Raw genomic sequence first — 25,531 nt, 5'->3', positions numbered from 1 at the left:
TCGGGAAGGCCCAACGATGTCACACTTGTCTAAATATATATAAAATTTTCAACAACAAAGGTCGCAAAATTAAATGAGACTATTCTACTACATCCAATAGTTCAATTTATATATATATATATATATACACAAGATAATATCTTGAAAAAATAATAAGTAGTTAAAGATTTCGGATCCGATCCAACCAAACCAAACCCGACCCGAGTAAATCCCGGGGTGGTTTATTTCGGGGTCTTTATAAATTTCTCCTGATGCTTCACCACTTCGAGTGAGTCTTCTCTCTCTTGCCAGAATTCTGCATTGAATGAATCCTCTCCGAATTTTGAATGCTTCTCATGAATTCAATGCTCACGAGGGCCTCGTTTAAGCTCCCATTCTGAACCGTTTCAGAAACCCGATCACCAATCGAGAGAGCTTGCTTCCTCTTGCCACAGTCCAGGTAAATCTCTTTAATTTTCCATGTTTCATTCAAATTCAATTCCAGTTTCTTGGATCCTTTTCTTCTCCATTTCACTCTCATGGTTCTTTGAAAGCACTACAAGATTTTGTTTTTTTTCCTTAATTAAGCAAGCACATGCAAGATATGGAGATTCCCGTGTTAACAATTTCAAATTTTTGTTATGATTAAGAACGTCCCATTTCTTGGATTCATCCCAATGCTATGGATTACCTTTCTCAGGAAACTCTCTCTGCCCCGTAATTATTATATTCGTCCCCTGTTTCCCGTCTTCTTCAATGGTATAACATTGTTTTGAACGAACAATTATATCTTAATCTTAAGATGAATTGGCAGTAATGTTTGTTGCGTTGCGAAATGTGATATCGACAGTTTTAAGGAAAAGCTGGGCTTTTGAAGAGAGAATGCCGCAAGAAATCAGCTACATGAGTTGCAGCTCAATATTCAGCTCTCCGGGGAAGAACTTGAGAGGATTAAAGGGCTTGATCCACAGCAATGGAGAAGCTTCGTATCAAGAAGAAATCATCAACGACCGCGAATTAGCGCAGAGAAAAGCAGATGAAGCAGGTAAGTTTAATTTCCGGCCAGTTTTTATTATATTTCATTAAACTTCACGAAAAGGTATTAAAGATTGTTAGTTAATTTCTGGACTTTTTCACTTTCAGTAATATGGGTTTGCAGCACTCAGGTAGCTATAAAATAAAACAAATTATAGGAAATGGGAAAAATATATATATATAGTTGGAAAGTTGTTAGCTTCTCAACTAATGGAACCCAATTAGATTTTTATAAATTGAGCAGGTCACACGAGTTAGCTCGGTCTATACGTACCGAGAAAAGTAACGTGTTTGATCCGTCTCACAAAAATAATCAGGTACACGGTTTCAAAAGAGTTTTCGTGAATCGTGGATACAGACTTGATATTTCTTCTGAAACTCGAGCAGAAAAGGGGGAAGATAGACGTGCTTCAAATAATAATGAAGAGAATTTGTAGTTGGGGTAGGCCGAAAGTGGAATGTGGCCACCATTTTAATTAATTTAGTTAATGATTAAAGATGAAGCATTAAGAAGTAAGGAATCCATACCCACATATTAAATGACGGGCTTGGTGTAAACATTATGGCATTTGGGCACCGCTGAACTTGCGAAACATGATGATGGCTGTAAAACTAATCAATTGCTCATAGGGTCCGCTTGCCTCGTAAAATCAGGGCTCTTTTTTAAAAATCAAATATTTCTGATCAGTGTGGACACCCATATCTATGTCACTCCGACCACTTTTAAAATAATTTTTATTATTTTGTATTTATGAAATGAGTCGATCTAATCTAAGCTTATAACTATTTGCAACGAAAAATAACTTTTAAATCATAAATCGAGTAGACATTAAATTAACCAATGTACCATGTTATAAAAGGTTCCATGTATATTCAAGTGGGTTTGAGTTTTAAATAGCTTCTTGGACCGTTTAAATTACGTTATCGGCGCACTTTAATTTACTTATTATTTGTCGTATTGTTTGTGGAATTTCAAAATTCTAAAATTAATTAATTCATGTAAATATACATACACAAATAAAAAGTATATAAATTATAAAACATTATACCAGCCGCCCTTTCAACTCAAGAGTTCACTTGCCTAATGACAATTATACATGAATAAAACATCAATAACGGCGGAGGGAAGCATAGACTTCCCCCCACAAACACGTGTTTATCACACAATTTATTTTTTATTACATTAAAAGAAAAGTCTAAAATTTTAATTTAATAAATTAATAAATAAATCTAATGAATTATAATTGTAAAAGACAAAAATAATCCTAATCCTTTATAAAAATATCTCAAAACAATTCACAATATTTAAACGTGGCGCCAGGATTACATAACATTAACACACAAATGGTAAAATCTTTTATGTTCTTAATTCTCCTTTTAATCATGTACTTTCTAATTTCTAACTACAATTTAATACAAAGAAAATCAAATTCAGACACAGTGGCATCAGCCGCACTGTTAAGAAATTTTTTTTTGGAGACGTGAAAATCTACAGTCGTTACCTTCGAATGGGTACGGGTTAAAACTCCAGATCAACATAATCAACATAATAACTTGCAAACTAAGTGTGAAGTAAATCTTGATCTTCAGAGAAGCTAATGGATAGATTAACCAATAATATCAAATACTGCAACAATGAATCGGAATAAATAACACCACAATCAACTCAATCGAACGAAACTGCAAATTAATTTCAATGGAATTCGAACAACAGAAGTTAAAAATTTCATTAAATTAACTGAATCTCGTACAGAACGTCGAAATTAACCACCGATAGCAGCACCCAATCTACAGAAATGTAGCCCCAATTCCTAACCCTAGAAATCCCTAACCTCCAAATCCATATAGGGTGCGGCCTTGCCTCTTGAGAGCGTACACCACATCCATGGCCGTCACCGTCTTCCGCCGAGCATGCTCCGTGTAAGTAACAGCGTCGCGGATAACGTTCTCGAGGAAGATTTTGAGCACCCCGCGCGTCTCCTCGTAGATGAGGCCGCTGATGCGCTTTACTCCGCCTCGGCGAGCCAGACGCCGGATCGCCGGCTTGGTGATTCCCTGAATGTTGTCCCTCAGAACCTTGCGGTGCCGCTTTGCTCCGCCCTTTCCCAAACCCTTGCCGCCTTTTCCTCGCCCGGACATTTTCTCTAGCTCAGATTCAGACGATAGAGATTATAGAGAAAAGTTGAAATCAAATTTGATTTTGTCTTGCTAATGGGGGGAGTGGGTTGTTTATTTATATGGAAAAATGCGAAAATGTGATGGTATTTACCGACCGTTGGATTCTGTTGACAATCCACGGTTGAGGATTGCGATCCGCGTCATTTACTAGGGGGAGCTTTCTAAGCCGTTGATGAAAAATCGACGGCTACCTGATGATGATGTCGTGGATCCTCTTGGGTTTACAAAGTATAATAATTATCAAATATGTTCAACGTCTATTTTAGCCTTTTAGGCAGAATAACTTCAATTATATTTAAATTTAGTCCACGAACAATTTATCTAATTATTAATCACTAAAAATTATTTTAAAAAATATCACGAAAATACTTAATTTTTAATACATAATAATATTAAAATATTGGACATGAAACACTAATATTTATAAAATTTTAGGAATTTCCATTTTAAATTTGAGATTTGTGTGATTGTGTCACTTGACCAGCAATAAAATAATTATTTTTTATGCTTTTTTATTTCACCTGTACCTTTACTACTGAATCTAAGAGTTCAAAATTGAGTTAAATATGTGATTTATAAAAATATATAAACTTCAGGTAAAGCCAAACTAAAATTAAACATTAGATGTTTAACCGGTGTCCAAGTTGGTGAACTCTTGGCCAGTAGTTCAATTTTCTCTATCAATATCTTTTTGAACTAGCATGTCACACAGAGCTTGTCTAGTGTGGTTTACCTGGCTAACGTAGTTTGCAGGCTATTGCGTTTGTCCGGGGTTTACCCAGTGCGCACAGAAGGTAGCGACTGCGGGTTTCCACGTCAGAAAAAAAAAAAATTTAAACATTAGATATAACGAGTACTAATCTCATCAAGCCGATATATATAACTTTGTTATCTTGCCATCAATAGTTATAAAATTCATTCTTTAGATAAAACTTAAAAATGTATTCGAATTTTGGTTGAGCAAAGACTAATTTTTATCAGGCAGACAGACTTTTATATAATAGATAGATAAATAAATATAAATGTAAAAAAAAAAAAAACCATAAATACATAAATAAATAATTATGTAATTGTAAAATTTTCCTTAAAAAAATATATTTACAGCTCCCGACAATATTACATGCAAATATTTCAGCTGCAAGGCGATACCATGCGGCGCAATGGCTGCAGGAGATGGACCGGGGCGCGACGGAGGTGCTGCCGAAAGAGCCAACGGAGTACGAATTCTGTTTGGCTCTCCGCAATGGCCTAGTTCTATGCAATGTGCTCAACAAAGTCAATCCCGGTGCAGTTCACAAAGTAACATACAGAAAGTTCACCTATGTATATGCTGTGTCATTGTGAAATTTCTGTCGTTCAATTCGCATTAATTCTTCTTGTCATGTTTGATTGTTATTTGTGAAATTTTGTTGTTCAATATATAGGTGGTGGAAAATCCGTTGGTGGACGTGCAGGCCACGGAGGGTGCAGCACAGTCTGCTATCCAGTATTTCGAGAACATGAGAAATTTTCTTGTGGCTGTTGGCAAAATGAAGCTGCTTACTTTTGAGGCATCTGATCTTGAAAAGGTTAGCATTTCAACTGTTATGCTGTTTCTTGCTCCTCGAAAATGGACAAATGCTTGCGTTTTTTCACCCATAAGCCCTGTTGATAACTATGGTAGTATGAAAACCATGAAGCAAGTTCTATATATTCATATATTTAATGTTTGAGGTGGTCTTGAGTCTTGACTACCGTTCTTTAGGATGCGCGGCGTTATAAGGTGGTTTGTCTAGCAAAGTTAAATATTTTACATGTTCACGTACGACTGCCATTTTTCTTAGTACACCATAGGCTTTAAAATTGCTTTAACTTACAGGGTGGCTCATCAAGCAAAGTTGTGGATTGCATTCTCTGCCTGAAAGGATATCATGAATGGAAGCAATCTGGAGGAATTGGAGTCTGGAGATATGGTGGAACAGTTAGGATTACATCCTTGAAAGAATCGCCAAATTCTGCAGTGGGTAGTGAAAGTGCTGATGAATCAGTCATAGATTCTGAATCATCACAATATGAACAGTTGATAGAGTTCCTCCAATCAGTAAATGACTCACGCGAGGAATCAAGGGCTGCCAATGTACTCACATTCATGTTCGATCGTTTTAGCCTTGGTCTCTTGCAAGCGTACGTGGCAGAGACCAATGAATTTGGAGATGACTTGCCTTTAAATCCAATGGTAGGTAAGCTCATTTCTGTTTGTTATTTATCAGTGAATAGCCATATCGTATAGGAAATACATGTCAAGCCAAATTTAGTGCTTATTCTTAAGGCTTAACACATAAACTTTGAAACTGAGAGTGTGCACAGCACAAAATGCAATTGAACAATTACAGACTGCTCCGGTTTATTGCCAAATGGTGCACGAGGAAACATACATTGTTCATTATAATTTTGAGTCAAATGCATACGATGGATTACTCAAACCCTTCAATGCAAATGCAACCCAAGAGATTCTTGGTGCTGATCCTTGAATCCAAAGCAGTTCTGTCCCTATTTAGCCAACATCACATTATTTGATGAGTGCATTTGTTTTCATGTTTCACAGCATTGTATAATGATTACTGTTTTTGTCTGACTGGGGAATCTTTAGGTCATTGATATTATGCTGAGGACGGTAGTTAAAGATTTTTCAGCTTTATTGGTTTCTCAAAGTAATCAGGTAATAAAATACAAGAATATTTTTCCAATATCTATCGTAGTCATGCTCATGATATATAATGATTTACCAATTTCAAATATCTCAATGAAGCGACGCCTTGTTTCTTTGTTCTGCAGCTTGGATTATTCTTGAAGAAACTTCTGCATAATAACGGCTCTCCTCATACAAAATGTCAATTCCTTGAAGCCATATTAAAGTACCTAGGCAAAAGAACTAGTCTTGCATCAAGAGATGTATCTGAATTCTGCATATGTGGTGGAAAAGGTGAACGGGCATCGTCTACAAATAAGGCCTCCTACGGCCACACAGAGTTGCTTGATCTCCAACAGAAACAACTAGAGGTGTGACTATACTGAAACTTATGTAGTTTATTTTTTCATTTTATTTTCAGTCTTAAAGTTGGTTGTTTCTCAAGACATCTTTCTTGTATTTGAATGAGCAACGACTATACAAATGATGAGGAATGAAAAAATTTCCTGAGCAGCCATTTTAGAATTTTAATGCCATACTTGGGTAGGCTTCAAAGGCTCTCGAAAGTAAGTAATGTATGCATCATGATCAAAAGGTAGTTGAGGAGGTGAGAAATGTGGAAATAAGAAATCTTGTTGGATTTTATTATCTTATTTATTGATGATGAAATGCTATATGTTATGTGTCTTTCAGAAGAGTTACGTTATTATTGTGTTTTATGTGGCTAGAGATTCTTGTATACAAGTCTTCACCTGACAATGTTGTTATATTGTCTCGTAATATACAATTTTCAGGATCTAAAAACACTTCTTAGAGAGATGAAACAAGAAGTCTACCAGGTTCACATAGGACAGGAGAAAGGACTCCAATGGCTGGGTGAGATGCAAGCCAATTTTTCGACTTTATTGTTTTTTATACCATATGTCTGTACCCAAGCATTCAAAATAAAGAGTTCATGACCTCACTCAATGTTCAAAACATTTTTTCCTGGATATTTTCATAGAAGCATCTTGTCAAATTATTGATAGCAATACCTCTACCAGGGCACCATGTCAAGGGCCTTGAAGTGGCTGCGTCTTCCTATCACAAAGTTTTGGAAGAAAATCGTCTACTCTATAATCAAGTTCAAGACCTAAAAGGTAACATATCTTTTTTTATTATTTTTTTTGCAAATTTAATGGCTTCATTTCCATTGTTTAAGATTGAAGTTAATACAATGCAATGCTATGACAGGAACAATCAGAGTTTATTGTAGAGTACGACCTTTCCTTTCGGAACAATGTAATGGGCTGTCAACTGTTGATTATATCGGAGAGAATGGAAACATCATGATTGTTAACCCCCAGAAGCAGGGTAAAGAAGCAAGGAGGGTCTTCTCATTCAACAAGGTTTTTGGGACAAATGTGTCGCAGCGTATGTCCTGGCTTAATTTTCCTTCTAATTTGGATATTGCATTCTGGTCAACTTCAAATGAGACATGTGGAAATTTAAACTCTAGCATATACTTAGCTTCATTAGTAAGAGAGGCAAAATTTGAAGTTTTTATCTTTTTTATATCATCAGCAATGTATAGTTTTGAAAACTTCTCGTTCTAACGTGTTTTCAAATTTGCAGAACAAATATATGCAGATACCCAACCTCTGGTCAGATCTGTTATAGATGGTTACAATGTTTGCATATTTGCATATGGTCAGACCGGATCTGGGAAGACATATACGATGGTAATGGGAAACTATCACTGCTTCCATTGCATTTCATAACATTGTTTTGTTTTATATATTTATATGTTTGTAAGTTTTGTTTTGCGACTCAAAATATATGTCAACTTTGGCAGCATGAACCCTTTAGCATTTGGATATGAATAATGTTTGGTCTTGTGACCTCTGTGAATACTAATTTCTTCTGTATAGAGTTCTCGAAGGCTTTAGAAATACTGAGTTTGTATGTTTCCTTAAGCTCTCATCTCCAGCCCTAGGTGAGTCAGCCAATGTCTAGAGAAGATATGCCACCTTTTCAAAAAAAATTCAATGTAATTTCGAAATGAGCTGTCGGAATTTGGTAACTAAATTAAAGAATCAGTAAGAAGTATTAGTGACTTTCCTTTGGTACCTTAGCAGTAACTAAATGATTTTTGTGAAGTAAGACCCACCTATTGCCCTACTAGTAAAGGTTTCACCTCTCTTGATGGAAGATTTGTATGAAAAAATTGAATATTATAGTGACCATTAAAAACATACAAGTTATGGTATATTCTGCGCCAACTTAATGGAAAGTCCACTTATCCTTGATTGCAGAGTGGCCCTGACTTTATGACAGAGGAAACATGGGGTGTCAATTATCGAGCTTTGCGTGACCTGTTTCAAATTTCAAACACCAGATCAGATGTTGTAAACTATGAAATTGGAGTCCAAATGATTGAAATATACAATGAACAAGTTAGAGACTTATTGGTCTCTGATGGGAGTAACCGAAGATATCCTTTGTTCGAATTCTTTCTGATGGCTGACGTAATAATTTCTCATTCAGGATTGACACTACTTGGCAGTAATTATGAATGCCCTTAATTGCTTTCACGTTAGATATTCGAAATAATTCTCAGCGAAATGGTCTCAATGTTCCTGATGCAAGCTTGATACCTGTTAAATGTACCCAAGATGTTCTTGATTTGATGAAAATTGGACAAAAAAATCGTGCTGTGGGTGCCACAGCTTTGAATGAGAGGAGTAGTCGATCTCACAGGTGATTTTTTTTTTCCCTTATAAGTTCATACATTTCCTCATAAATTATTAAATTACATGTTTAATGAATGTATCCTTTGCTGCAGCATTTTGACTGTTCATGTTCAAGGAAAAGAACTAGTTTCAGGAACCACACTTAAGGGTTGCCTTCATTTAGTAGACTTAGCTGGAAGTGAGAGAGTGGACAAATCCGAAGCCGTTGGCGAGAGACTGAAAGAAGCTCAGCATATTAATAGATCTCTTTCTGCACTCGGAGATGTTATCGCTGCTCTGGCACAAAAGAGTTGTCATGTTCCTTACAGGAACAGTAAGCTGACTCAAGTGTTACAAGATTCTTTAGGTAATGTGAAACCTCAGTTAAAAGTGCAATTTTTTCACTCTATGTTATATCCAGATATAGACAAATGGTTTGCTTCTGTTTGCATTGAATTTCATGAGAGAGTTCTGATATAATAAGCAATCACATTCTAGTTAAGTTAGCCGTTTTGGAAAGCACGTTGTTCTTTTTTTTCCTTTTTCTTTTTTTGAGGCTAAAAACATCATCTTATAAATTAACCCGACAAGTCATGGATTACAGAATGTTGTTCTTACTACTGCTATTAATTTAACAGGAGGACATGCAAAGACGCTGATGTTTGTGCATATAAACCCGGACGTTAATTCTCTAGGAGAGACAGTTAGCACCTTGAAGTTTGCCGACCGAGTCGCCACAATTGATCTTGGGGCAGCCCAATCAAATAAAGAAACCTGTGAAATTAGGGAATTCAAAGAAGAGGTCTGTTCTACTGCCATTATATGTCTAATTTGGTTTTGATCTGTTCAGCTGACATTTGAATGTTTTGTGGTATATGAAGATTTCAAACCTTAAATTATCATTGGAGAGAAAGGAAGCTGAATTGGAGCAGTTGAAAAGTCGCACAAATATTCGAGGCACTGTGTCACCTGTTCGGATATCAAAACATAACAACAGTATTCTTTTGAAGCCTGAAATTAATCAACCACTTGTGGATGCTCAGAACGCAGAGGTAAATGAAGGAAGCTTTGTATAAAGTAACACTCATTGATGCTAAAAATAAACTTGTGAACTCAAGAAAAATGTTTCTTTTCTTCCATTTTCACGTTGGATGACAAAAAGTGGCTCGAACGAGGCATGCGATAAGATATTAACTTTTGTGGTCTGACCATTATAGTTGTAATAGATTGGATGGTTAAAAAAACGTCTTCGGTTTGGCACTAAAAACCTTGGGCCAAATTGATGCTATATTGCAGGTAAGAAGCTGTTCATCCGGTAAGCAGAGAAGACTTCGATTTCCCTCTAAATTCATGGACAAGGATGCCATGCCAAAGATCCCCATCTCTGAAGAAAGACCTGTAAGCTCCATCAAGCCAAGATCTCCGTCTCCTCCAGTTAGGAGATCGATATCCACTGACCGAGGTGCCCTCAGCAGAACTAGACTAAAATCTGAGGCACTTGATAACCCACCAGTCATGAAAGTACCCTTTCCAGCTAGTGTTTCAGTCCATAAATCTACCACCAGTGTACATGCAATAGCACCATCGAAGGTTAACACGCGCCTGTATCAAGAACCACTAAAACAAGATAATTTTCCAGATGTATTGAACAGTCTCCAAAGGGTCACCTTTCGAAAAGTTAATTCAGAGAATGAAGAGGAGCAATTCAAACAAGTGCTTAACGTGAGGCAGGGTGGCATTCGAAAAACCAAACCAGAGAGTATGATAAAAGCCAGACATCAGTCATCTGCTAGAATTCACAAGTCCGGAGTTGCAGATAAACTGCTTTCGGATTTAGACTCTGGAAAACCACTGGAGCAGATCAAAACGCTCGACTTCTCAGATCCTGAAAACGACCCCGGACCTGTCAGATTACCAGCTAATGACAGCAATACTATGAAGAAGCTACACAGGAACTCCTCCAGAGACTCTCAAAATGTAGAACCAAGGTATGCCTTGAGCTTAAATTTGTTAGCAACCGCCAACCAAGCTAATGTTTTCCTCATTTCGAAAATTGTTGGAGCCTATAATGAAATCATGCCAAGTAGCTACATGTTTTCAAACATGATTTGTTTCTTTTACTAACAATACAAACTCTCTTTCTCGACCAGAGAACTACATCAAAAGGCAAAGGAAAACAAATTTTCCGTCGTATGTCAGAATGTGAAGGAATCAGGCAATTCATCTCTGCCAGAATATCAAAGGAGCAGATCTACGCCTCGCGGGAAAATCATTATTTGATGGTTAGAGAATTTCACAGCATGATGTAGCAAGTGTGAGTATAAATGTATAGATCCTCGATAGACTCCTCGATTCAAGATTGCGTGCTCTCGAAAGTTTAGCAAATGATTTGCCTCAGTTAACACAGGGGGACCTGCATTTTCATCTTCTTAATTACTAGTTTTAGAGATGATGTCCCGTATTAAATGTCATCCCTGAAACAGTCTTGTTTTTACAAGTCACGTTGAGATATTCATGCATGCGTTTGTATATACTCTGAAGTAGTCTTTGTGCTACTTGTCTCTTCATCTGTACTTCAGTTCCCTTGCTGCTCCTTAGTATGTTTAATTGGTGCGGGGATGTAATCGAACCGATTGAGTAGTTGAACGTGCATTAACGTGAATCTTAATATTCCACTTCTAAATAAGTAAATATACAATGTGATTTAATATTCCAAATAAGTAAATATCGATATTATGTGAGAAATAATCGAGGAGTAATATAAAATGAAATTATTGTTAATCAACGTGTATGACGTTCCCAACTCGTGAAGAAAAACACCATACAAAAAGTCAGACTATGTACCTGGAAGTAATAAAATTTAAAATTTTGATCCTAATATTTGGATCTAAAAAATATAAAAGAAAAAAAAATGTTTATTTTTGTCCATTTTTTTGCGTGTATTATATATATATATATATATATATATATATATATAAATAACAAAATTTTTCAGCCCCCAAGGGGCAATAGCACAAGTTGGCTCTGCGCCTCCGCCACTCCTATATATATTAATTTCGAAAAATTTTGAAATAATTTAATTTGATATTAACCCGAATAATTAAATTTAGAATATTGAACGATTCAATAGTTAAAAATTCTAGCCCGGATAGATTGAAATTCCTCGCTCCTCCATTGTTCATGTGTGATTAAAACATAAATATTATTTATTGTGTATATATATATATATATATTATATTTTTGTTTCAAATTAATTTAAATTTAAAAATAAAATATTTACACACAAATAGAGAAACTTATGGACAAATAAAATTTAAAATATAGATAGAGACAGAGATAGAGATATAGATAGAGATAGATATTTTGTTTTTTTAAGGGTATTTTATATATTTTGTCTTGGACTTCATCAAATTAATTTTAATTCAGTTAGTAAGTAGTGGTTTTCTTTAATTTAATAAGATAGTAAGATATGAATTTGTCAATTTATCAAAGTTGGTGTATACAAAATCAAAATCCATACTATAATTTATTTTAGAAGTTGAGATATCTAAAATCTAAACTGAATACTCCCAAATATGTATTATTTTTGGACTTGCTTATATATATCAATGTTAATATTGTGTTTAAAACCGACCTTTGTCATCGATAGTCATGACTCATGTGCAACATATTGTTGCTTATAAAAAATTTTGGACTTTTGAGCACAATTGATTGAGTAGTTGAACACATACTCAAGTACTTGATATGAATCTTAATATTTAAATTCCAAACAAGTAAATATACAATATGATATTGATATTCCAAAGAAGTAAATATCGATATTATGTGGACATCATTTGACTCAACTATTTTCTATAGAGCTTATTCGAATCAGACCTAGGTCCAAGAGGTTACATAATTTTTACTCGGTTTAAACAAAAGGAATGCTATTTAATCAAGCCCAGTGTATCGGAGATAGGAGCCATTAATAATAATGGAGCATTCCTTGATTTTTTTAATTTAACTAGACTAATTTCATAAATCAATTTTATATATATAAAAAATTTCTCGAATCCCACATAAAAAAATATTAGCCAGAAACTCTTTGTTTTAATTTTGAGCTCAATTTACAAAGACTATAGTTAATATACGAATTTGTCGATTTATCCACGTTGGTGTATCAAAATACATACAATACTTTATTTTAGAAGTTGAGATTTTTTTTTTTTGTTAATAAAATTACAACAACAACGATAATAATAATAAATTTTCTAAAATAAAGAAATAATAATAATGTTATCGGGAATGAATATTACCAAATATGTAGTATCCTATTTAATTTTGTTTCCAAATATAACATTTTTGTATGTGTTAACCATTTTAATAATAATAATAATAATAATAATAATATAATGTTATCCGGAAACTGAATATTACCAAATATGTTGTAGTATCCTATTTAATTTTGTTTCCAAAAATAACATTTTTGTTTCCTAAAATAATAAGGAATTCTGGGTTTCCTTGTCCTATTTGATAGGAAAATCAATTTTTACAAGATGGCTTTTGTTTCACGCCTAAGAAAATGCTTCTTTCAGGAGTTGAGAATCGTACGTCAAATGGTGAAAAGGTTTTTTGATATTACATTCTCAAAGCTGTTTCCCTTTTCTTGAGTTTAAATATCTCTCTGGTCTCATCTTTAGATTGGATGATAATGTTTGTGATAAATTGTAATTGTCACAATGCAGTTTTATCCCAATTTTGTTGAAGAAAGTTTTTGACACCAAATTCTGGAACACCTGTGTGCAGAAATGTTTTCATTCGTTAAATATTTGATTCAACTTGATGCTTGTCTTTAATGTTTGATACTACTAGAAGTTGCAAATTGACTCCAAGTTTGTTTTCGTGACTACATTATTGACTTTATTGTTCTCTCATCTTCCACTGTTTCTGCAAGATTTCCAATTTTTCTTTGGTTTATTATAGAACTAATATTTTTTAATTTTACTCATTTGCATGGTTCTAACTCAAATTTATAAATTTTGATAATTAAAAGGAAGAATCCTATTCAAATTGGTAGGTAGATTTACATTCCAAGAAGTAATGAGTAACAAATGGAAAATGATCCAAGAAGCGACAAAGTTACTTAATTATTACTGGCCTAAAATTATAGTTATGGATTTTTTAATAGAATTATTATACTGGAAAAATCTTTCTTATAAAATTTTATTGGAAACTATTCAACATCTATAAATAAAGAAATCTTAAGATTTTTGTGTTGTGTTAGAAATTTATTTCTTTGTGTTTATAGAACTTATCAACATCTAGCAACTTCTTCCATTGCTTCTCTTGTATGAGAACACGATTTCTCTTACTTGATTGCACACACTATATTTTTGAAACCTTGTTCAAATTCAAGTCCATGTTCGATTTGTAGCTCTCTAGGTCAAGTAAATGCTCAAGATACCAACAACTTAGTTTGCGAAATTAGATTCCGTTTGGATCAATACTTATAAAACGTTTTTATAAAAGTGTTTTTTAAAAAAAATTATAAAATATTTTATAAGTTGTTTTAAAAATAAATATGTGTTTAAACAACTGTTCCATAAAAATATTTTAACATTTCAAAATTAGCATTTTGATATTCTAATCGTCTTCCATTCTAAACATTTAAATCTCAATTTTTATTTAAAATACTTGGAAAACACTTTTTAAAAAATATTTTTCAAAATCATTTGATAAAAATATTGTCCAAATAGGTACCTAAAGTTTTTTTCACTTATATAATATATAAAGACGTTATTAAAAGTAGATGTCCAAATAAAACATTAGCTTTCTATTCACCTTTAGTTTCAGTGTACTTTCATGAGTTCCGTCCCATGTTCTTGAATTTTCGACCCTGGAAGGCTGGAACAGTAAGCGTGGCCTCTTAATAAGTACATTATAGAAAATTTAGGGGAGTTTGCATCTTTGATTATTCTTTCTTTATTGCCTTAATTTTGTTATGCCTTGCAATCATTATTTATGGTTCATACAAAAAAAAATAAAAAAAAAATTGGTTTCTTGAGTTATTGTTAAGAAAATTTGATATGCATTACATTATATTTCACTTGTTTTTTTTTTTAAATTTATTTTAAATCCTTACAACTTTTTTATATAAATTTATTTCATTTTAAAGTGTTCGCTTTAATTTGTAAAAATTCTATAGATCTGAAAATTTTGATAATTATTATTAAATCCTTGTAAAAACAAGAAAGTAGTTTTCTTATAAAATATTATTTCATTTCATTTTTTAAATGTTCAGCTTTTGTATTTTTCATTTTCCTATAGATCTTCGCTGGCAAAAAAATTTATGGTTAATAAATATTTTAGTTTTTTTTCAGAAATTATGTGAAGCATAATCAATGTTGAAGGTTCCCTAATATGAGTATTATCCTTGTAACAAAATTATTTCATTTTTTTTAGTACAAGTACATCGGATATATTTCATTTCTTTTTCTATTCATTCAGTTTTTTAAAACAAAAGTTAATAGGATATGAAATAAATTTATAAAAATATTTATTAAGGGGGTCGGGAGAAAACACCCGTCCTACTTTTTAAATTTCAAGTCCCTCCGTTTTAGTTTATTTATTAGTTTATATTTTATATTATATATATGTTTGTGTATATGTATTTTGATAAATATGATAATTAGGCAATTAATCAATCACAAAAACTCTTATGACTTGATTTTATGGGTCAATTTTGATACAAATTTACTGTTTGACTCAATCCATGAAAAAAATATTATATTTATGTGTGAAATATTATTTTTCAATATAAATATGAGCTGAGTTGACTCGTCTCACAATACAGATTCGTGATATCGTTTCATAGAAGACATCGTGTGAGACAAGTTGATCTGATTCATATCTGTAGTGAAAAATAATTTCATAAAAAAATAATATTTTATCATTGATCAAATCGTATCGTAAATGTGTCTTACAAAATTAATTCATGAGATGCGATAAGAGTTTTATGTAAATTTTTTACAATAACAGTGATCATCCTATTTAAAAACGAATTAATATTCATGGCTTTCATGGTCCAGTATATGATCTTATAACCAGGTTTATTTTGGGTATTCGTTAAATATTTTTTTAGTTTGTAGGAATAAATTGGACCATATTTTAAAAGATTAAAGACATTTTCAATAAATTCATCATTCACTAAATCACATCAATGCAAACATTTTTTGTGTCAAGGAAATTTTCTCTCGGTTCAGTTTGTATATAAACAAACAAATGTAGCAGCTCACTCTCTTGTTCAAGTTGCTCGATTATATGTTAGTCCTTTTATTTTATTTGAGATTTGAGATTCCGCACTATGTGCTTGAACATTTAGATAATATTTGTAATTAATGAAATTTTCACAGTGTGTTTTGATGTCTAAAAAATGGAATTTGGAATTGGATTTGGAATTGAAATTGGAATTGGAATTGGAATTTAAATACATTGAATTGGAATTCCATTTTGGTGTTTGACAAAAAGTTAAAATATATTTTGGAATTTGATAGTATAAATTTTATATAAATGATATTTTGTAAAAAAAACTTGAAATTTATAACTAACGTATATACATTTATTATTAAAAATAATTTAATTATTTTTATAAACCCAAATCCCATGAAATCTAATGACATCCGACCAGCAGTTTTATAAGGATTTCACTTACTTAAATGAAATCTCATCAAATATCAATCTCGTTTTGAAATTTTGTTTTGCCAAACATTAAAACGGTATTTTCAATTTCAAATCCCACCAAATCCTATGTCCGTGATTCCAAAACATTTACAGTGTGTTTGGATGTCTAAAAAATGGAATTTGGAATTGGATTTGGATTTTAAAATCCATGAAATTGAAATTCCATTTTGTGTTTGGCAAAAAGTTAAAATATATTTTGGAATTTGATATTATAAATTTTGGATAAATGATATTTTATAAAAAATTATAAAAAAAATCTTAAAATATATAAGTAAAGTATATGAATTTATTATTAAAAATAATTTTATTGCTTTATAAACTCAAATCCCGTGAAATCCCGTGAAATTCGAAAACTGAATACTACCAAATATTTGTAGTATTTTATTTATTTTGTTTCCAAAAATAATCCAAAGTTAATCCAATCCAAATCCATAGCTGTAAACAATATGATATTATTATTATAATAATAATAATAATACTAATAATAATAATAATAATAACAACAACAAAAAAAAATAAAAGAAACCACAATGTTTCCTACAAACCCCAAATTTTTTGGCCGTACTTCAAAGCCTGAACATGGCGTCGTCTCCTGCAAATTTCATCTACTCAACAGTAATCAAACGCCATTTCCGAGTCTTTCTGATTCCCTGGTAAGAATTCCCTTCACTTTCTTCTGTTCTTCTCATCTCTTGAAAATTCTAATTAAAATATATTACTTTTGGAGAAATCTCCGTTCTTTTTAGACAATTATTGTTGCAGATTTTGTGCCAATGACGTTGTGAGGCTACTATTTGATTAAAGATTTAATCTTTTTAGGTTAAAGAGGAACACTCTCCTGTGCTGCGCAAGGGGAAGAGAGTACTGTAGCTCATTCCCAGTTAAATACATCCCAAAGAAATGTTCGATAAACGAAAATTTCGAACCCGCTTCTTCGCTTGTCAAGAACTTGGTGGAACAGGAGAAGCATGATAGTCTGGACATGAACGTGCCTGGAGTAAAATCTTTAAGTAATTCTTGCTGGAGGGTTCCGGAGACCGAGCCCAAGAATCATGATTACCTACGTATTGCTAGCATAAACTATTGTTTAAATTTGAGAATGCTTCCGTCAACCCACCGTATAATTCAAGGAGAAGTTGTGATGGAATTTTAACTTCTTTTGTGATGATTTCAGAGGTGGGAGAAGATAAAGAGGACGACTTCATTGCTGTGAATGATGAATTTACCGAAAATCTTGATTACGTTGGCGAGGATTATAGTAACATATGTCAAGCTGGACAAAGCCAGCAAGATGTTGAGAAGTCGGCAATTGAGTTGCTTGCTTCCAGGTTTTGACTTGATGCTCTCTGAACTCTTTTCTAATTTGAGTACCTACTACCTAGTGAGTTCAGACCATCAACAAATTTATGTCGATGTACATTATATTCTTATGCTTGTTGAGAAATCCTGAAAAACACAATGTGCTGTAAGCACTTAGCACGACAGAATTTTGTGTAGCTACTTGGCAGCAGTTCGACCAGTAAATGGAGCCTTCAACAAACAGAAACCGGTGCGATTGATTTCACTAGAAATGAAAGTACTGTAAGTTGGAGCGATATAAATCCTGTGAGGAAGAGGGCAATGTTCACAAACCAAAATTTGATTTTTACTTAGTCCTGAATCTGTGAAAGCCTCTCCTGTTCACTATTTCCAAGAATAATGGTTACCTTCACTTGAAAAATATTGATGGCTGAAGTGGAACCCTATTGTTCATTTGGCACATATCATAGTTGTCAACAGTATAAGGGGCAAAAAAGCACTCAAGTGTAATAAACAAAATTTTCTGAAAAAAATCAACCTAAAATCACATTTATTGTAAGATGTGATAATGAAATGTCAACCATCAAAATAATAGTTATATTTATTTAAATAAAAAAAACAAATAAGTAATCGTTCTTCATCTTCCAAATCTTTGTCATCATCTCCATTGCTTGATCTGTATCTTGTATCCATCGGCATCTTCTTCTTCTTTAGTTTCATAATCAAGGTTGATCTCTGCTTCATCTACAAGACTAGTCGTTCGAGCTAAAATTGCTTCTTTTTTTTTTGCTGAAGTAAATGATGATGGTTTTGAGGTGAGATATGACGTGAGAATTATGAACGGTTGATGGGAAAATTGGATAATGATGATGATTTTGTCAATGAAGTTGAAAATTTGCATTGAAGTGCTGTAGCACTGAGCGTCTGGCGTTGGTGGAAGTGTGTATGACTTTCGATCTTGAACTACATCTACTTCGAAAGGAGCATCATCTATTTCAGTAAAAATAAGCAATTTTCAACTTGAACTACCTTGTAGATGAAGATCAACCTTGATTATGGAAACCAATGGATACTAATCAAATGATATAGATAGTGACATGAATTTGGAAGATGATGTTTGTTTTGACATTTCATTTATCACACTTTTGAAGAATTTTGATTTTATTTTTGCGCTTTAAGCCCCAGGACACTTGAGTGTGTTTTTGTGCCTTGTGCGTTTTACAACCATGCGCCTGACCTTGGATTGGTTCAATACCTAAATCAATCTGATGTCTACAAATAGCATGAACAGGGGATTCCAAGGGATTGTGAATGGAATCATTTTGTTTCATTCTGATCATGGAGAGAGTTCCTGGACAAGCTCATTGCGACGTCACAGTTTGTTTATTTATTTATTTTTTTGAAAGACAGTTTATTGGGGTAGACTTGGGAGTTCTCATGCATATGTTCTTTGCATGAGGGTCACACCAAATTTCGTAGCTGTATCAGGGTTCGTATAATATTCTGGTTCAGTGAGAGTGAATCTCCATTCTCCTGTTTAAGGTTCAGTTTAGGTGACACTAGTTGTTAACTATTCAAGATTCCCACTCATAATTATTGTAATCAATACAAAGATTATGATGCTAAATCTTCATTTTGTTGACATCTTTGTGATGGCTGTATAATGAACCTTGTGATTATTTTACCGCCAAACATTTTTGTTAAGAGTAATTATATGTGATTGAATGATTCATGATACTCAATCGAAGTCAATTTTGATAGTGAGTTTTCCTATGTGCGTATGACAGTGTCACAGTTTTAAGTATTGAGAAATGCTGTACAATTACAGAGCATTTACCGCATTGGAGCTGAAAAAGAAACTACAGAGAAAAAGATTTCCACTTGAAGTTATTGATGCATTGATAATGGACTTTCAGCACAGGTGCTTAGCCTAGATCTTTCCTCATTCCATAACTTCTTCAAGAAAGAAAAACAAAATTTCACCAATAGTCTTGCATAATCTGTTACTGGATTATTTATGGTGTAGTTGTTACTCGTGCAAGGTACACTATCTGGCCTTTCATGAGAAATAATGTAATTTTCTAAGAAAACCAAATACCTCACGGCTTAAAACACGTGGATAAATGTTGCTGATCCATGACATTTGCTATTTACTGAAGGGGTCTGATCAATGACTGCTTATATGCGGAAACATTTGCTCGCTCTAGATGGTCTTCCTTAAGCTGGGGTCCTCGGCGAATCAAACAGGTAAACTTATGTCGAATGCTAAAATACTTAGAGACTGGATTCGTAGCTTTTTGTTCCATCTTTATCGTCTTTTGGTTATCTACTCATTTTTTTTCTCTTCTAGTAAATTTATCCTTAATCTCAATCCCTAGAAATTGTAACCTTGAATATTTAAGCAAGCGAACATTTTTCCAATGATGGGATTGTAATTCTCAACTAGGAACTATTCAAGAAAGGAGTGAATGAGGTAGATGCAGTGAAGGCGATAAAACTAGTATTTGAGAATGATGGAGCCAGTGAAGATCAAGATTCAGGGCTTGCAATGTCTAAGCTATCTATTGATCGACTTTTGGTTCAGGCCTCAAAGCAATGGATGCGGAGTCAGGGCGCTCCTTGTGAAACACGAAAGTTCAGAATCATCCGGTGGCTTCAATATCGTGGATATAGTTGGAGTGTTACAAAATTTATCTTGAATAAGTTGGAATCTGAGTGTCCATAGAGTCCTCAATGTTTGTAAGCCACTTAATATAGATGCACTAAAAACGACTCCACATTGAGTCGTTATTTTGATGCTGAGAGTCTACCTGATGCATTCGACCTTGAGAAGAATGCGATAATGGATGAAAATAACAGTTGGTCGACGTTGTTACTTGGAGACTAGGCATCCAATGCAAATTGTCAGAGCTTAGAAAAAGCCCATATAATTCTCTTCACAGTTAGTTCGACTCTATCTTTGGGATAATACCTTAAGATTGATCCAATGACTGCGAGGAGGTCACATTCATTTTTTCATGTAATGCAACACATGAGACCAAATGAAAAAATAAGTGTGGTCATCTTACAATCATTGGATCAGCATTTGGGTTATCGCCCAATGATAGGGTCGAATAAATTCTCTTTACTAGGAACTGGTGCATCAGTCACCCCGATGAAGGCTCGTGTCTGCAATGCATGTGCTCATTCTCATGGCCATGGCCCACGAGAAGGGATTGATTTATACGTACGCCTAAAGTTGAGCAAGATGCATATAATCTGAGAGCAGTTGTGTTGGTATTCTCAGTTCTGGTTGAAAAAGATGTGCTTTACCCCTTCTTTACCTACTCATTTATGGCTTTTTAATAACGTTCATGACCTAGCATGTGGATCAATATACATCGAGATATTTAGTTTGGTGGAGGAAAAGTGGTTGAAGGACCGATTGGTTATGAAGTATTCAAAGATGAAGCAAATAATTGTGTATTTAAGAAATTTTCAAACTAGTAAAACAGTTAAAAGTAAATGTCATGGTTATATTGTGCATGATAACGAGAGTGATTACTATTGAATGTTGACATGACAAAAAGTAGTCACTTATTTTATAGGATTGTCTACAAGGATACATGATGTCCTAGAGTTCACATCTTAGTCATCGCGTAAACATGTGATAGAGCCAAGGACCAGGGGACCATAACAGCAGAGCTTCAAAGCTCAGTTGGTTCCATAGTTGAGAAACAAGATCTCACTAACTTGCTATAAATGCCTATTTTAAAAAATACAACACACAATCGTTGCTTTTGCCTATACTTGTATGTCACATCTACTCACTACTCACTAGTACAGGGGACATAACTTGATTTTAACATGAAATGCATTCTCAAATAACTACAAGTTATTATGTCGGACCATGCTATTAACAACAGAAGGCCTCTGTTACAGTTGAACTGAAACTGTAGTATATCTACTTTCTCGTTTTAAACGGATTCATCAGAGAATTCGAAAGAGCAACTAGAGGACCCTTGCAAAACCACATTCTTGGAAGTAGGAGACCTATGATTGCCAGATATATTTCCTTTCAACAAGTCGGTGTCCGACCTCACAGGGTCAACATGCCGGATTTCTTCGAGCATGGCCACGACATCTTTCATCATTGGACGATCATCCGGACGTGCCCCAAGGCACAGAAATGAGACAGCTAGTGTCTGTAGCATTTCATGCATCTGAGGGTCAGCTCTACCTCTTAGCTTTGGGTCCAAAATATCAACTGGGTCGCGCTTACTGTGCAAGTGTTCTCGAACCCATTGAACCAAATGCGCACCACCTGGCAATGTCGGGTCTAAAGGGTGCCTTCCTGTAAGAACCTCTAAGATAACCACCCCAAAACTGTACACGTCGCTCTTTTCCGTGATGCATTGCATCGAAGCATGTTCTGTGAGACAAAATGAGACAAATTCGAGTCGATTAACAAGATGATTGAATAAGGTGGCGGAGCTAGAAGTTTCGGGAGGGAAACAAAATCTTGTTATTCAACATGTACACTTTAAAATATGTTAGCTTCTATGAAACTTTAAAAGATGGGAAATGATAGCGTCAAAACAAGAAACGAGTTTCAAGTATATCTACCAGGTGCGATGTAGCCATAAGAACCAGCTAAATGAGGTCTCTGACTCTGTTTTAAAGTATCTCTAAAATCAGTTTCTCTGTTGAAAAGTCTTGCTAGGCCAAAATCAGCAAGATACGGCTCCATTTGACGGCCTAATAGTACATTCATGGCTTTGACATCACCATGTATGATCGGGGGAACACAGTCATGGTGCAAATATGCAAGAGCATGTGCGATTCCCAGTATTACGTCGTATCTAGCTTCCCAGTCTGCCCGTCCCTTGCCAACTCCATGAAGAAGAGAACTCAAGCTCCCATTAGGAAGGTAATCGTAGAACAAAAGTTTTAGTGTTGTGTTCGAACCCCAGCCCAGAAGCCGGACAATGTTCTTGTGTCTGATCGAACCAAGCGTCCGAATTTCAGAATCGAATGCTCCTGATTCTTCGGAAGACCACATCTTTTTCACAGCTAGAGTCACCCCACTAGGAACTGTCACCCTGTACACAACCCCGGAGCTTCCAGTCCCAATGACATTAGATGAAGTGAGGTTTCGAATTATGTCATCTACTGAGAACTCCATCTTCTGATACAATGTCATCTCCCAAGTGTCAGTTTCAATGGATTTATTCTTAGCCACTCGGGAGCGTACTAGGAGGTAAATAGCAAGCAGCACAAGTACTGCACTGGCGCTGACAAGAATCGGCATAGCTATCTTCAGGGTGGCTTTATCATGGCCAGAAGTACCCACAGAAGGGAGAACCCCACCAGAGATGTAGAGATTTTTGTTACCTGCAAGGTCACTGAAAGGCAGCTTCCGGAAGAACGGGGTGTTAGGCAAATCACCTGAGAAGTCGTTGAATGACACATTGAGGGTCACAAGGTTTTGAAGGTTCTTGAGAATTTCAAGGTTTCCAGAAAGTTTGTTGTAGGAAAGGTCGAGAACTGCTAATTTGCCAAGATTTGAGAATTCGTCTGGTATCTCACCAGTGAATTCATTATTGCTGAGGTTTAGAGCGATTTCCAGTGACGGAAGTCTGCCCAATTCTTTCGGTATATCACCGAAAAAACCATTGCTCCCAAGATCAACCAGCTGTAGCTTATTGCAGGACATGATCTCAGATGGGATTCTGCCTACTAGTTGGTTGTTCCCAAGATTGAGTTTGGTTATTTTCGTCAAGTAACCGATGCTAGGAGTTAGGTTGCCGGTTAACCTATTGTCTGAAATGTCCACAAACTGCAGACTTTTCGGGAGGGCATCAGGCAAAGGGCCGGTAAGCCCGTTTGAGTGAAGATCAAGGAACTCAAGGTTTTCACAGCCGGAAATGGAAGGAGGAATGCCACCCTCAAGATGGTTGTTGCTCATATCAAGAAAGTTTAAAACTTTCAACCATCCTATTTCCAATGGAACAGTGCCCCCCAACATGTTGTCACTTATCCGGATTCTGTACAAATTCGTACAGTTTCCTATATAAGGCGGTATAAACCCCGAAAGTTTGTTGGAGATAAGGAGCAGCTTTGTCAGATTTGTCAACTTAAAAATCTGTTTTGGGATCGGACCATAGAGCTGATTGTAAGAAAGATCAAGAGCCTGGAGATTCACACACTGGGACAAAGATTCAGGAATCATGCCTGTTAAGTTATTCTTCCAGGCGAAAAACAAGTTCAAGCTCGTTAATTCGCCAATCTGAACCGGGATTTCTCCATAAAATTGGTTATTGTCGACTTCCAGATGAGTCAAAGCAGCACATTTGGATATCTCAGAAGGTATGGTACCGGATAGCTGGTTGACACTAAGCTGCAGTTCTTGTAGCTCCAAAAGATTCCCAACACTCGTTGGTACGCTCCCTGTCAATAGATTCTCCGAAAAATCGACAACCCGTAAACCGCTGCAGCTTCCAAGCTCGAATGGGATTTCTCCCACCATACTGTTCTGCCATAACAGCATATTCCGGAGCATCTTGAGTCCCCCTATCTGACTTGGAATCGAACCTGTGATCGAATTCTGATACAAGTACAGATTCTGCAACTCGCTGCAATTTCCAATCTCTTCAGGGATCGGACCAGACAGCATAGATGTATACATTGCTATTGTCTGAAGCTTTTTCAGCATCCCAATTGACGCCGGTAAACTCCCAGAAATGCTGGTTTCCGCGAGGCCAAGAATAACCAAGTTGCTGCAGTTTCCAATCTCCCAAGGCAATTCCCCCTCCAGATTCTGATTCCCTCCAGCTCTGAACGCCTCAAGATTCCTCAAATTCCCTAGAGTCTTGGGAACCTCGCCGCCGAGCTTATTGTCAAAGAGCATAAGATTCTTAATCATAGTGAGATTCCCAATCTCCAAAGGGATGCTACCCGTCAACAGATTTGTGTCGACGGACAATTCTTGAAGCTTATTCAACCTGCAAATTTCAACCGGAATCTCCCCAACAATGGAGTTGTCGCTAATATCAATCGTGACCAGCTCAAGATAATCTCCAAACTCCTTCGGGATCGTTCCAGTTAGATTCGTGGACGAAAGAACCAGAGTATTCAGCAACCTGAGTGGCTGCAAATTTGAAGGCAACGGACCTTGCAAGTCTATCGACTGCAAGACAATCTTCACCACTTGGCCATTGGAGTTGCAGTGTATGCCATACCAATAACAGGGACTTTGGTCTGAAGCACTCCAATCCGCAAGAGCATTGGCGGAATCATTCAATCCTTTCTTCCATGCCAGCAGGGCTACACCCTGCTCATCTTTAATGGCGGAACAAGAAGGGAAGAGAAGCACAGAGGTGGATACAAAGAAAGAGGTGAAAGAGAAGAAGAGGAAACGAAGAGAAGAGGAAAGATGGTTTCTTGAGTGTGCAGCCATTGCTGCTGCATAGAGAGAAAGAGGAGGTGAGGATCAGTTCTTTGGGATTGTCGAGGGGGGAACCCCATGTTTCGTTTATAGATTGAAAGAAGAAGGATTTGGATCCAAATCCACTTCCTTTTTTTAATATTTTTCTATTACTAAATCACTTTGTTGTTAAGTGATGATGGTGATGCATTCGCGTTCAAGGAGTTCAAGTTTGTGGAGTAGGTAGTGTCATTGATCAGACGTCAAAAGGCTTGTCAAATGTGGTTTATTTAATTAACGTCGTTTACAGACTATTGCGTTAGTTCAAATATTTACTCCGTGCACTCTCAAAAAAAAGATTTATCCTGTGCATAACGAAAAGTAACAAATGCAGATTTTCATGTAAAAAAAAATGTGATGCATTCACCGTATAGGCTTTATTAGTCGATGCATTGTCTGACGCTGAGATTTCGAATTTGTAATATAGAATTGTGAAAACATATCCTCTTACTCAAAAGTGAGATACTAAGGTAGTGT

The 25,531-nt window shown here is 35.2% G+C and overlaps 4 protein-coding genes across 6 annotated transcripts; 2 read left to right on the top strand and 2 right to left on the bottom strand.

The window, feature by feature from the left end:
- Positions 1–294: 294 nt before the first annotated feature.
- LOC140893335 (kinesin-like protein KIN-14F) lies at positions 295–11,173 on the top strand. 2 transcript variants are annotated; one of them, XM_073302391.1, is made up of 19 exons: positions 295–439; positions 680–738; positions 830–1,024; positions 4,328–4,515; positions 4,617–4,760; positions 5,051–5,407; positions 5,822–5,890; positions 6,007–6,231; positions 6,655–6,736; positions 6,904–6,999; positions 7,094–7,273; positions 7,475–7,581; positions 8,155–8,333; positions 8,435–8,599; positions 8,685–8,938; positions 9,210–9,373; positions 9,453–9,623; positions 9,868–10,559; positions 10,722–11,173. In XM_073302391.1, exons 3-19 carry the CDS (start codon positions 862–864, stop codon positions 10,849–10,851), a joined length of 3,366 nt encoding a protein of 1,121 aa, XP_073158492.1. In that variant the 5' UTR covers positions 295–439; positions 680–738; positions 830–861; the 3' UTR covers positions 10,852–11,173. The 2 variants fall into 2 exon arrangements, with proteins under 2 accessions (XP_073158492.1, XP_073158493.1); XM_073302392.1 differs by lacking the exon at positions 680–738 and having other exon boundaries at positions 4,328–4,491.
- Positions 2,656–3,201, bottom strand: LOC140893363 (histone H4). Its single transcript, XM_073302418.1, has one exon. The coding sequence runs from the start codon at positions 3,151–3,153 to the stop codon at positions 2,842–2,844; it is 312 nt and encodes a 103-aa protein (XP_073158519.1). The 5' UTR covers positions 3,154–3,201; the 3' UTR covers positions 2,656–2,841.
- Positions 11,174–16,786: 5,613 nt separating the features above from the next.
- LOC140892464 (uncharacterized) lies at positions 16,787–21,077 on the top strand. Of its 2 annotated transcripts, none has more exons than XM_073301357.1 (6): positions 16,787–16,943; positions 17,110–17,300; positions 17,465–17,618; positions 19,418–19,510; positions 19,749–19,836; positions 20,036–21,077. In XM_073301357.1, exons 1-6 carry the CDS (start codon positions 16,870–16,872, stop codon positions 20,312–20,314), a joined length of 879 nt encoding a protein of 292 aa, XP_073157458.1. In that variant the 5' UTR covers positions 16,787–16,869; the 3' UTR covers positions 20,315–21,077. The 2 variants fall into 2 exon arrangements, with proteins under 2 accessions (XP_073157458.1, XP_073157457.1); XM_073301356.1 differs by having other exon boundaries at positions 17,110–17,354.
- Positions 21,078–21,212: 135 nt separating this feature from the next.
- On the bottom strand, positions 21,213–25,088 carry LOC140890898 (uncharacterized). The gene is made up of 2 exons (XM_073299051.1): positions 22,195–25,088; positions 21,213–22,000 (listed from the first exon to the last, which is right to left on the bottom strand). Exons 1-2 carry the CDS (start codon positions 25,025–25,027, stop codon positions 21,546–21,548), a joined length of 3,288 nt encoding a protein of 1,095 aa, XP_073155152.1. The 5' UTR covers positions 25,028–25,088; the 3' UTR covers positions 21,213–21,545.
- Positions 25,089–25,531: the final 443 nt, after the last annotated feature.

Source organism: Henckelia pumila, chromosome 3 (assembly GCF_033568475.1).
Source record: "Henckelia pumila isolate YLH828 chromosome 3, ASM3356847v2, whole genome shotgun sequence".
NCBI lineage: Eukaryota > Viridiplantae > Streptophyta > Magnoliopsida > Lamiales > Gesneriaceae > Henckelia > Henckelia pumila.
This window is presented reverse-complemented; position numbering and strand designations above follow the sequence as displayed.

Coding starts and splice junctions, on each gene's coding strand:
- LOC140892464 (XM_073301356.1), top strand. CDS start 16,870: ATGGCGTCGTCTCCTGCAAATTTCATCTACTCAACAGTAATCAAACGC. Junction 17,619..19,417: donor ATTGAGTTGCTTGCTTCCAG/GTTTTGACTTGA, acceptor GTACAATTACAG/AGCATTTACCGCATTGGAGC. Junction 19,511..19,748: donor ATAATGGACTTTCAGCACAG/GTGCTTAGCCTA, acceptor TATTTACTGAAG/GGGTCTGATCAATGACTGCT.
- LOC140890898 (XM_073299051.1), bottom strand. CDS start 25,027: ATGGCTGCACACTCAAGAAACCATCTTTCCTCTTCTCTTCGTTTCCTC. Junction 22,001..22,194: donor TTATGGCTACATCGCACCTG/GTAGATATACTT, acceptor TTTGTCTCACAG/AACATGCTTCGATGCAATGC.
- LOC140893363 (XM_073302418.1), bottom strand. CDS start 3,153: ATGTCCGGGCGAGGAAAAGGCGGCAAGGGTTTGGGAAAGGGCGGAGCA.
- LOC140893335 (XM_073302391.1), top strand. CDS start 862: ATGCCGCAAGAAATCAGCTACATGAGTTGCAGCTCAATATTCAGCTCT. Junction 8,600..8,684: donor AGGAGTAGTCGATCTCACAG/GTGATTTTTTTT, acceptor CCTTTGCTGCAG/CATTTTGACTGTTCATGTTC. Junction 9,374..9,452: donor TTAGGGAATTCAAAGAAGAG/GTCTGTTCTACT, acceptor TGGTATATGAAG/ATTTCAAACCTTAAATTATC.